The 12,806-nt window shown below is 39.3% G+C and overlaps 1 protein-coding gene across 3 annotated transcripts in view; it reads right to left on the bottom strand.

Annotated features, from left to right (window-relative positions):
• The window catches only part of LOC107217041 (calpain-C), a 38,730-nt gene that overhangs the window by 20,002 nt on the left and 5,922 nt on the right, over positions 1-12,806 (bottom strand). For all 3 annotated transcript variants that reach the window (XM_046730242.1, XM_046730241.1, XM_046730243.1), the window contains 2 exons: positions 10,217-10,360; positions 3,655-3,724 (listed from right to left, as the gene is read on the bottom strand). In XM_046730242.1, coding sequence (XP_046586198.1) covers positions 3,655-3,724; positions 10,217-10,360 — 214 coding nt within the window. The remainder of the gene's footprint in view (positions 1-3,654; positions 3,725-10,216; positions 10,361-12,806) is intronic.

Consider the following 12,806-nt stretch of genomic DNA (forward strand, 5'->3'; position numbering starts at 1 on the left):
AGAGGACAAACCTCATCATTGTTCGATATAATAAGTACACATGCCGTTTACTCAGCTAATAGACAGCGAGAGACACGCACTTGTAAACTTCACTTTCAGCCTAACGTGTGCCATGGATAATAAATACAAACGCCTTGCGAATTCCGGGCCTTTGTAATAACGTGTAGTACCTACGTACAAGGCACCACCATAACGCACTTTGCCCACTCATCAAGATACGGCCGCACCCTGACACGCCATCCCGCATTATATTTACAACACTTGTTAACGTAAGTAGGTAGGTAGGTATAGGTATGCGTATAAAATGAGCGCATTGTTTAACTGCGCAATGAAAAAGGTACGCATGAAAATCAACGCGAGAGCCCGCATTTATGATTGTTCCAAGCCCTCGCTAACAATATAAAGTTTCTCTTTTAAACGTAGAATCCGTTTTATTCTACCTTATATACAATATATTCTCGATGCAACGCGGTGTAATGATGAACGAAAAAAAAAAAATAACATATTAAATACCCACATTCCATTCTGTTACACCAACATTCCACTGGGGACGAGTACGAATAAGCGTCTCTTTTTTGATATTCTCACGGAAAGAATGAAAGAACAGCTTTTACTCAAAACTCTAGAAAAACATAGACACGTCAGGTTTTTTGGTAAAATATACTTCGCAAACGTTACATTAATAGTAAAAAATATAGTTGACACGGATATTTTTGACCAAAAACATGGAGTTTTCACTAAAATCTGCCGTTTTTTTTTTTTTTTTTTTTCTTTTTCTCCGCGCTCCTAACTTTTTAATTCACACGGGTTGCGATCTTTTACTCGGTTCCTTTAGAATTGCCTCTGCGGTCACAGACGAAGACTGCAGCGTGAAATAAATCCGTCAACGACCTTCGTTCGTGAATTGCAATTTGCAACAGGTTCGAATTAAGTGATCACCGTAGCAGATCCGCGGTTTTCCGGACACAGGCCTTAGTTATTGCTGTGGAATCCGTGAGTCACGTACTTTTCCGCGTGAATTGATTCCGCAAATCGAGAATACCGATTATAAACGTACGTGAAACAATGATGGTGGTAGTAATAATTGATAATAATAATAACAACAAAGCTGGACGTTCGTTACGCACTGACAACAAGGATCTCTAGCGATGTACGTTATCTATGAGTGTGCATGCCTGTATGTGTGTGTGTGTGTAAAACACATATGCATATGTATACTCCATGCGTGCCCATGCCCCCATTCCGGATTACCTCGAGCTGGTTTCTTGCAGAGAATTATTTTCAAGTAGTTCCCCTACAGGACGCGTTTTACACGTTATACACGTTATACACGTTATACACGTTAATTACCAACACCTGTGTAATACCTCTATCAAAACCGCGTCGCGAGATCAGCATCGACGAAGTAGGCTTCGCACGCTATAAGACAACCCAATATCATTATACATATGCGCGCGTAGAAAGTAGCCTGACGGTCACTTGGCAGTGGACAACTTTTTTTCACCTAATGTACATATATTATCCAGACACGTGACGAGAGTGCAAAACGATTGAGCCCTTCGCGAATTTGACAACTTAAGGATGTACGCGTGGGTCGAAATCGTGCCAGGTCAATGAAAATTATAAAAGTTGTTTGCATTTTTATTTTCAAACACCTGAGTGAAATTTCTAAGCGATCGTCCGGATTTATTTTACTTGTAATTTATTGTAATTTTTTTTATCGATTCTTACGGGAAATTTTCGGGTTGAGAATGTAAAATCATGAAGATTGATTAGGAAAATAAATGTGATATCGTTAGGACAATCGCTTTGGAATTTTGGGAATGTGTTTAAAATAAAGGTGAGAATAATTTGTGTAATTTTCATTGACCCAGCACGATTTTTACCTACACGTCTGTAGTACGTCCTTAAACAACTCTCGTCGTTAATGTGATTTTAAAAATCATTACAATCAGCACTTCGACGCATCATTGCTGTATAGAATTATCGAGTTAGCTAATCTGCGCAATATTATTTGAACTGCAAGCTCTTTGACAAGAAAACATTACAAAAAAGAAAGAAAAAATGCATATTGTAATGGAATTATACTGGCTGAACGTATAATGAGGGTTCGAATTCGATCCGAGTCGAGTTTACAACAAATTTTATTCGACGAACAGCGTCAGAACTGATTATCCAAGTTCAATACGTGTAACGAAATAAATAACTGGAAGCTGCTCGTTAATTTTTAGCGTTTAAAGTGAAACAAATTCTTTCGGATCTTCAGCTTTTCGGAAACCTACTTTTGCGCGTATTGAATTTGAAAAATCCGTATAATTCGAGCATAATTTCATCTTTCGAAAAAAAAAAAACGTGAATACAGGTGCCCGCACGTAGAAAAATTTACGCACGCATTGTGGCTTCTAATTTCACAACCTTACCGTCCGCATTCCAAAGTGTAACTATGTACATTATAAACATTACATAGCTATAAATTAGAAAGTGCAACGCCTGTATCGTTCGATTCGTGTGTTCACATTTTTATTTATTTTTTTTATTTTCTTCTTTTTTCTCCAAACACGTTTTAGAAATTTCCGGCACGCACTCTGAGCAATTTCCTGTTTAAATTCACCTGAGAAAATTGATCCTCCTCAATGCGCGGGATAAAAAATCTATCGATTCAACCTGCGGCACCATTAGTAAGTGAGTCAATGGGACAAAATGATTTTCACACATACAATTATTGAGAGTTGGTTTAGAAGGCGTGAAGTAGGTACCGCTGTTCCAACGAAGCAAAGTTTTATTTTATTAATAGGCGGGAATTTTCGAATGGTAAATATAGCTGTAGCATAATTAATCGACCATATTTATATATATTTATGCATATACATATTCAACGACTATACGTGCACATTGCATTCATCCGTGTTAGATTATTTTTTACCGAATATTTTCACTGGCACAATTTTGAAAGCGTCTCATGAATTATTCGTTGGGCGTCCCGATGTGACGCGGAATTCAGCAGCAACTGTCTAGCATTGAGAATATAGATATTTGCTGAATACACGCACGCTGTTACATGCTCGGGGAGCTCGCGAGCTATGAGGAAAACGTATCGGAATGTCGTATTAGAAAATTACTGCAAAGTTTTTTTTAAATGGTCCGTTGAAATACGGCCCAGGGCTACGAAACGTAACGATCGTCGTTGGAGAATTTCAGGGGCCTTGTGGAAGAAGAGAGGAACGAGGTTCAGAAAATAGATCCAAGAGGACGAAGGCGGCACTTCGGTAGGTATATAAGAGAGAACCGGTTTAAGATCTGATTTCGTTCGATTTGAACTCAGGACCGTACAACGCAGAGTCTTAAGTGTATAATTATACGTATCTCGTCGTTGTCTATGCACGAGACGATTATTCGTGGTCTGTAAATTCATCCGGCAGACCGAATGTAAACGGAGGAAATGTCTCGTTGTTAATTTCACTGGCCTGGTTAGCACGCATAATTTTCTGTAATGAAATATGCATAAATCCGTATCGCGTATGCGCTTTTATGCAAATGACGCGGTGACCCTTGAAAAACTGTTACGAGAACACGTGTTCGAGAAGTTTTATATTTGTTTATTATTATTTTTCATATGGCTGTAGGTTTGTTAATGAAATTCCAGCATTCACTCACCCATTTTTCCAGGTATGACGTCGAACTGTGTCGGCGCATCGTTGACGAAAACTGGCCTGCTGCAGAGTTCCTGAAAACATTTCAATCCTTTGGGTCATTTATAATATTATGCGATATGAGCTAGCAGCATTTTTCACAAATTTTTAAATGAATATTCAGTTGTTTTTTGGTTTTTTTTTTTTTTTCACTATTCTAACAAGTGAAGCTACTTTCTTGAGCTTAAATTATTTGAAAATAAATTTTTTCCCAGATAAGATGTTGAAAACTGAGATCGAAAAATCCGAATTTCTGTAAATCTGAATGTATTTATTTGATTTTTAAAACTATGTTTGAATCGATGAATTATATGTCTAAAATTTCGTTAAAGGAGCGTTAAAAGAAAAGCTGATTCTGATTAAATTTCAATGAAATTTTTCTACAGGTCAAGTTATCTTCCTGCTTATTTTATGATTTATTCGTAATTAACTAAGAGTTCTGGGAACGAATAATATTAGTTTAAATTTTCCCGTTCAGTCTCAACTTGACAGATTTATTTTTTTACAATAATAAAGAATAAATCGTAAGTTTCGAACTCTCCTTTCTGTCAATTGAGGTCATTCAGCTTCATATTCACAAAAATTTATACATTCGTTTGGATTTCTTTCCCACTGAAAAACTAAACGTTTTAAAGTTTCAACATTTCGTTCAGTTTTGAACCATCAAGTAACGAACTTCAACGATGATTTGGAATTCGATGGAGTACCACAAGTACGCAGAAGCGTGTCTAACAATAAGAGAATAATTTTTGCCTCGACAAAATCTGAGTTGAAATAAATTCCTCAGACACCTGTGTTACTTGCCCAGATCGCTTTTCTATAGACGGAAGGTGAAACCTGTTGTTTCGCCAATGATTGTTGTCTCAAGCTTTTTACCCAGCTTTATTCATCCGCATTATAGTACGCGGGAAGCAGACGGTACATTCTTTGAATAATTTACGTCCTCCATTCGTAATGGCGAACGTAACGATTTGCAAAAGCTGCGACAGTACGATAAGAATGGTAGAAAAATTGAACAGGGGAATAACGAATGATAAATATTGGCCTCGGTAAATGCGTTGTTTCTAAAAGAAACGTTAAGGTTTTTTTTATTCTTCTCTTGAATTGAGACAAAAACACATCTCTCAACCAGTCGATCTTCATAAATCTGCAGAAATTAGTTCATCGCAGAAGGTCCTTACAAGGTTTCAGGACGGGCGTTTTACCGATCTGCGGTATTAAGCAAAATGTTCAAGGTATCGGTAAGAAAATTGGCCAAGGTGACGAAGAAGGCATTAAATTAATATATGTATAGCGCTATAGGAATTTGACGATGAATCGAAAACCACGAATTGGTGCTAACGAAGTCGCCGGTCGAATATGACATTTACAGCTCATCAATAAACCGCTTTTACAATATCGGGGGTTTTATTTTGAATACACGCTGCTGGTTGAACGATATATTCATGTACATAATTAACCGGTTATTCGCCGTGCATTAACTACTATTCGGTATATATTATACATTTGTAAACGAATTCAAGAAAAAGGAGCTAAATTACCAGAAGCTTGAAAAAAACATTACACCGATGCTTGGAGAAGAATAAAATAAATGCACCTCGATAAGAAAAATAATTATCAGTGAATTTTTTTACACTATCCTATGGCTGGACTTAAAAGAGGTGCAATTTAACCCTTTCGGTCACACATTTTTCAACTCGATATTTTCCCTTGAATTTTGTTCCTCGGGGGTTTTATCGGGTCGCCAATCACGAATCTGAACTCAAAATTTGATCATTTTATAAATCCAAGATGTAAATAAACTATGACATGGAAAATTTTTATGTGGGACGCTGAGCATCGCAGACTAGCAAACTGAAAGGGTTAAAAGTCGACCAAAATCGTTGACGGTGCAAGAAAATAATAATAATAACAACAATAATAATAATAGAAATAATAATAAGAAAAGAAGAACCCCAACGTAAAAAGTGATTCAAAGTTATTTTTGCCAGTCAAGCTGGTTCAATTAGTATCATATTATTCACGAGGTTAATATTGGTTCAACGGTAAGCAAGTATAGCTGTACAGTTCTTATGGCTGATTTTCTTGATCCGTGACTCGGCAAAACGTCGTGTCGTCTCGCCATCCGTGACAGTCACGGGAGCTGCTCGCTTTGGCGTTGGGTTAATGGTGACAATAGGTAAAAATCCGCCGAAATCACACGGTGGATTCCAATCAGGCTTAAAAAAAAAAAAAAAAAAGCTATGTGATTTTGTCGGCTTTGCGAAATTTTTTGATTGATCGTTATTACCGTTTTTGACGTCACGTTCCAATAAAGAATTTTAAATTAGGCCTGTCCTAGTTGCGGTAATAGCGCCATGAAAATTGAGCAATTTACAGACAATTTACTTCAATGAAACACGCTAAACGTATTCGATTTTTCGATTCTATATATACGGGTTGATATTGTTTGGGCGTTGATTTGTGCAAAAAAAGGAAAACGTCATTGCAGTTATATTTTTGCGGTGAAGAATTCTTCGCGAGTTATAATTATTAGCATAATTATCCAAAATTGATTGTTTCAGTTTCGTAATATTTGAAATGTTTATAGAAAATTTTGATGTGTTTCTCTGTATATCCTGCAAACGTATTTGCACGTCGCTACCCGTGACACGCAATATCTGACATTATTTGAAGCACGTGTACGAGTTACTTCCGGACCGGAAACAGTAACCGTTACGAGCAGAGACCGTCTGACGAATCGACTGATCAATCAGCAACCTAATAGTTATTATAAGAGCTTGGCCAGTCACTCGGAAAAAGTGAAACTGCAAGGCTGAGATCACTTTGTGACTCCAATCGTCAAAAGATTTCGTAAACATTATTCACCGCAAGACCTTCGCCGGCTCGAGACTTCCGGTCGTTTATAGTAGCTGCCTTTGGATACCTCCAGCTATTATTTAGAGATCGGTACACCTTACAATTGGTCACGCAAACAAAAGAAAAAAAAAAAAAAAAAGTTTAAATATCGTAATGGGTTTCACAATTCAGTCACTTCTGATACGATACCGAAAATTTTAGTCCATTTCGCGTAATGGTAGAAATTATTTTCATAAATATTCAATCCGTCAAATCGACAAACGAAATCATTCGTTTGAGGTGCTTTTATAATTTATTAACCATGAAAAATTATTTGTTGATGCTACAGTGGTGTGGGGAACGTATTTATCAGTAATTAGACGCGGTTGCCGTAAACCTCCGAGTACCTACAATTTCCTCTCGTAAATTTAAACGGTTGAATCAACTACTTCGTGTAGTTTCTCACTTCGTTTGAGTATACAATCTGGCTTGAACCTACATTTGTACATTTTTTCTTTTTGTTATCAATTATACGAAAGTACAGATATATGAATACCGGGATAATCTCTTGAAGCTTGAAAAACGACCGCGCATGCGCCAAATAAATCAATCTCATTGGTCGGCGAAATCTTCCCGCAGCGATATTCTTGTCTGCGATGCAGGCGGGCCAACCTACGCAAAATGTGTGCGTTCGAAGTTTCAAACAGCATAAGCGTTAAATTCCGACCGTTCTTTGAAGAATCAACTTTCCGACCCGATAACGAAATGCTTCCCAAACCTTTCCGAGTCGCTGCCTCAATTATTTGAGATTCTAACCTCGAAAATTCGTATCAACTACATCGCCGGCAGAAACAGTTTGACAGCTGAAACTCGGGATGGCCAGCCTGCGCGAACAGCCGATAAAACTCGCTCATGCGCAGTTGCTTTTAAAGTTTCAAGAGATTGTCCCGGTATATATGGATATAAAAATTTTAATTATATCTGAACAACGTTTATTCAAGCACTAGAAATAAAAATATTATACAAGGTGGTTGGCACTGCAAATTCATTGTTTACATCTCGATGTTTCGGCCTCTTTTTATTACATTTTGCGACCTAACTCTTTAAGGTGACGTAACGCGCTAGGACGTCGAAGTTTTCAGCCGTCTGGTGGCTCGTCGCTCAGGAGGTACAACAGAAAAAAAAATAAATAAAAATAAAAAATTCCCGCACGTTCTCCAGACTTCTTGCCCCTCGTTATAACTTGTCCTTCGCCGAACAAGGCTGTGGATGTTATACATAGAGCCGCAGCTCACGTAATAATCCGAGAAATTAATCTTCTAACACACTGTTGCGGTCCCGTCTCTCACACACTGATGTTAGGCAGAGTTGCCACGCGTTATTTTGTACTCCCTAATTGCTCTCTATGATCGCGGTGGTGAGGAGTCATTATCTTTTCAAAATTCGAACCTAAAAATCGCGATTTCTTGGCTCTGGTGATAAAAATTACGGGTCGAAACTCTTATGGATAAGGGTTTTAGACTCGTCACGAAATGTACTATTATATGTATAATATAACGCGAGCACGTTTTACGTGTTTCTTCACGCGTGTTTTCCGTACACAAAGTACCCGTTTCTATCACGGTCGACTGAGTCTGCGAATGCGCAAGCGCGGAGTACAGAAAATACCACTTTCAAGTCCTGGGAGTTAAAAGTGGTCCTTTCCGCACTGCGCGCAGGCGCTGTCGCGAACAAATCTGACATTACGCGACCCTAACCTCAATTTCGTGCTTTGTGAAAAACCGCCTAACATACTCTTGTTATATAAAGAATCGTGTGCAACAAGAAAGCGACGATTTTGTCGCCTCGTGTATTTGCAATATTCGTCTTTGGCTTACCTACGATTCATACTGCAAACGTAAGATCGGGCCGAGAAGAGCAAGCTTGCCTCCTTGTTACACAATATGCTAATTAGGTTCTCAAGCTAACGATGAGATTTCCCCATTTTACCGGAATTCATACCGTGTTTGACCATCACAGCACTAACAATTTTTAAACAAGTTATTATCGATTATTCCACGAAATGAACAAGTGTCACATCCAATGAGCTGTCAATTGAGTTTCAGTCATTCAATGTGGTTGTTAAGTGAGCTGTAAAAAAACGTCGAGAATCACTATTGCATAAAAAAAAAGTGGTCTGATTTTTTTACGTCAGATATATTGTACGTTTCTACTTGGTAATGAGGTGAAATCGAAAGAAACAGAAAGTAGCCTTTATTTCACGTTTAATTAACACATTTTTGTAACGACATGTAAGTTTTTTCGGCTGTGCTGATCCGACCTCGAATCACTCTCACCGTAGAACGATTCGAAATAACACTCGAATCCTATTTTTCACGACTTTGATCGAGAGAACTCCAATTTCCTCACACATACCTACAACAGGTCGAACATTCGATCGCATCATAAATTAAAGTATTAGATGAGATCCCTGCCATACAGTGAAAACAGCTATAAATTGGACTTTTAATTATACTAAACGACTTAACGATGTCTTAAGAGAATCAGTGACACGTATAGTATTAAATTTCGCACGTGGTTAATTATTGCATAAAAATTATACAACTTATCGAGTCTCCACATTTTTTATTTTGCGCCACGCGAAATCGGAGATAAAATTTTCGCAAGGTTAAATATTGATTGCTGTGTTTTTAGATCCCACTTCATCTGCATATCGATTCAACATTCACCGTTAATTCATTCGCAATACGTTGATCTCCCGTTCTTCTTACACCGTCCGGTTTCTGGGAGAATTTACTCGGCCGTTGTTGCAAACAGAATAAGGTAAACTTAAGGTAGGTACGACAGTCACGGGGTCTGCCCTCTGCTTGCTCCAGTTCCTCGTCGGACAAGAGGACACGTATTGTTACCGGTACGTAACGCGGTTGCGTTGCATATGAGGAGATGGTGTCGGACATACTCGACAGAGAAACCGTAATGGATACAGTTCCAATTTAAACACTTGGCCCAGCTAGCTCAAAAGATAAGGAAAACCCGACGCGCTCCCGTTATTCGTAATCGCCGAGAGAGCTGCACTCGCGAGATCGCAGTTCATGATTTGATATCCTTTGAGAAGTCTTGCTCCCATAGAATCCCTTGATACGCGAAACAACACGTTTGCACGTGGGCTTTGAGGTATGCGAAACTGGTATCCAGGGCACTCGAGAGCTGTAAAGGATGAATCGGCTGGATCGTCCGTACCAAAAGGTAGGAAAAGAGATGTAACCGTTTACTTATGAAAATCTCCAGCAACAACGTCACTTGCGCGAATGAAAGCGATCAACGCGAAACGTGAGAAACGTTAAAAAAATACCAGAGTTTAACCATTTTCAACGTTCTAATTTCAATAAAAGTGTCTCAAATTATCGTCGATGTATTCTTACAAGCTTGTGTCATACGATTTTGGTGGTATCCTGTTTTATCACACTATCATTGGCGCATTTAACGCATTGCCGCAGGTATTTCGAACGGTCTTAACTCTTATTTTCTAAATTTTGAATCAGACGGTCCGGCCTATTCATTTCCTTAAGGAGGACGCGAAGATCAGGACTTCGCATGGCCCTCGTGCATGCGGGTGTGGGAATCGGTTATTTTGCTTCGACCCGTTTCTACCTTACAGTTTTAGTGGTTGCTGAGAAGAGAACAATTACCTTGGGCCTCTTCCACTGAAATTGAAACGGTGGCGTTTGGTGGTAGAAGACAGAGGCCTGGGTTGCTGGAAATTCAGGATCTTCCCAGAGTTCCCCGCTCTTCAAGCACGCTCGCTTGATGCGCTCGTACTCGCTCATCACGTCCTGAAAAAAAGAAAAGAGAATCTCCGGTTAGCCGATCGGTTGTTGTACATTTTTGATTCTACCTTTCTACAATTGATCGCAGCGATGTTACATTTCAAGATTTGATACACGATTTGTTATGCGAGTGTCGCTGTCGGTTACGTCGATAATGAACATGTTGACAAAAACGAAACGAGGGATAAAATGGAAAAGAAGACAGTGAAAAATAGTAGGAATTTACAGCGAAACAGATAACACCAGGATCTCGTTAGACTAAATAATCGTTGGTCGTGATTACGCTCATTGATACGCTCGCTCGTGTCGTGAAGAAACGTGAAAAGGAAGATTAAATTTCTCATTAGCCACCATCTCGTTAGTTAAACTGAGAATGGATCCGTTAAGCTGGGTAAAATTGAATCTGGTGATTACTCATTAAAGGAAGACTTATCCATCTCACGATGCATTAGTAATTGAAACCATTTCTCGACACGTCCTTTCCTTTTGCCGAGTAAAATAAATCAGCACTCAAGGACTTGCTTAATTGATTATACACTACGGTTGTTTGTATCGAGGCCGACATAACATGTCTTCCAAAAATGTTTGTCGTCCGTATTAGCGTAACGAAACAATCGTTCAGAGACATCTGACAAAACTCTCCTGAACATAAAACCGAATTTCGGATCACTTGGGGACATTTACTCGTCTCTAAAGACCAACTCATGACGCATTTTGGCCATATTACAACCCGGCTTATACGCTACCAGTCATCGAGAGATGAATAATTCAAATGTCACAGGATCAAACAAGTCTTCCGCGTTTTTGTGACCTTCATATTTGAGCTTGGAAGCGGTTTCGAGCGGCCGAAATGACGGCGGCATCGAAGAAGCATCGACAAGAATCGCGGCAACGTCGCGGAGGATGGTTTGAAATGTTTCTGAGGATGCGAAGAGAGTCAGCGGTGCACTTCGGAACGAAGGAAATGGAAGTGGATGAGATTCCCGCTCTGTAGGAAGAGCCAGCGAACCGAGTAGTCTTTAAGCCTGCGGGGGCCATCTAGCCGAGTGCGAAATTCACCAGATACGTTCTGACTTTGCGTTAATCCAAACATTTTAACCTCAAACTTGCAAATTTATGCTACAGCATTGGAGTACGTTATTTCAGTGGAAAAATGGAGGATCAATGTCCTCTTGGAGGCTTAAAGTTACCGGTATCGATAAAGATAAACCTGTCTTCGCCCAAACTTGAGTGCTTCAACTCCTTATTACTAAACATCCATGAATCATAGAAGCTTTTCTACGCTTGACTTGATCTTCGAATCGCAGTGGACAAGGTATGCCATCGTACGTCCGAACAAATCTATCCACGCGCAAAACTATGTTCTATAATTAATAAATACCGGTTTTTGCATAAAGAGATTTCAAACCATCGCACGTATAACCGCAGCCTTTTTAGGCGTCTTGCATCGTAGAGTTGAAGACCATAAAGCGGACTCCACAATAGCTGGGCAAATGTGCCAAATGATACGCTGAGGAAGTTCCGATAGCGAAACTGTCCAGCATTAGATATTCATGACCAGTTATTGATATCGTACGTTGCAATTAGTTTTTCACAGAGTCTCGTCGAACCACGTTAAACATCATCATTCACCACATACGACTGACTCTGATCCCTCTCGAATTTTAGTCCATTGCTAATTACGTAACACGCGCTACGTCGGAGAATGTTTCTTATTCAAGATCGCGGTGAGAGATTGGCGAACAATGATAAAATTGTTCTCCGTTTGTTATTATTATACACGAAACAATGTCCAGACTCCTGCAAGTATAGTATCACTGTATCACGTACACGTTATAGTAATTCGTATCCTGAATATGTACATATTGTATGGAGACAGAGGTGGTTCAAAGCAAGACTTCTGTCTGATCTGACCTTCGAAATAGATGCCCACACCTATTGGTAAAAGTATATCCGTGCAGATTGCATTTGCTTCGCGTTGGCGACGGTGTCTTGATTACCGTTCTCGCCAATATTCTTGTACTAATAATCATTATTATCGGTATTACTGTTATAACAACTATACATATAGGTATACATACGTATCACTTGCAATATAGGTTGTTCAATTGCGTATTATCCAGCACCTGCGGTCAGTCGTTATTAATCTGTTGCATGTTTACTGAGCGCGAAGAGAAGGAATGACTTCAGGATTCGATCCATATTACAGACTTTGAGAATTGAAAACATTTCATCACCCTCTCGACCAGTCGACTTAAGCTTGGTACTACAACTGGGGTTGCTAACGCTGGTTTATGGCCGGCTTAGGGCTCGATGAACGTGAAACTAGGATTAAATGCTAGGCCTGCCTGAACCGCGAACGTGACGCAACGATCAACGGATGAAGCTGATTGTAGATAAATTACGTTTTTGCCACTCTAATCCGTCATTCCTTCTGGCGGCTGCACGCTCG

This window comes from Neodiprion lecontei, chromosome 2 (assembly GCF_021901455.1).
Source record: "Neodiprion lecontei isolate iyNeoLeco1 chromosome 2, iyNeoLeco1.1, whole genome shotgun sequence".
Lineage (NCBI taxonomy): Eukaryota > Metazoa > Arthropoda > Insecta > Hymenoptera > Diprionidae > Neodiprion > Neodiprion lecontei.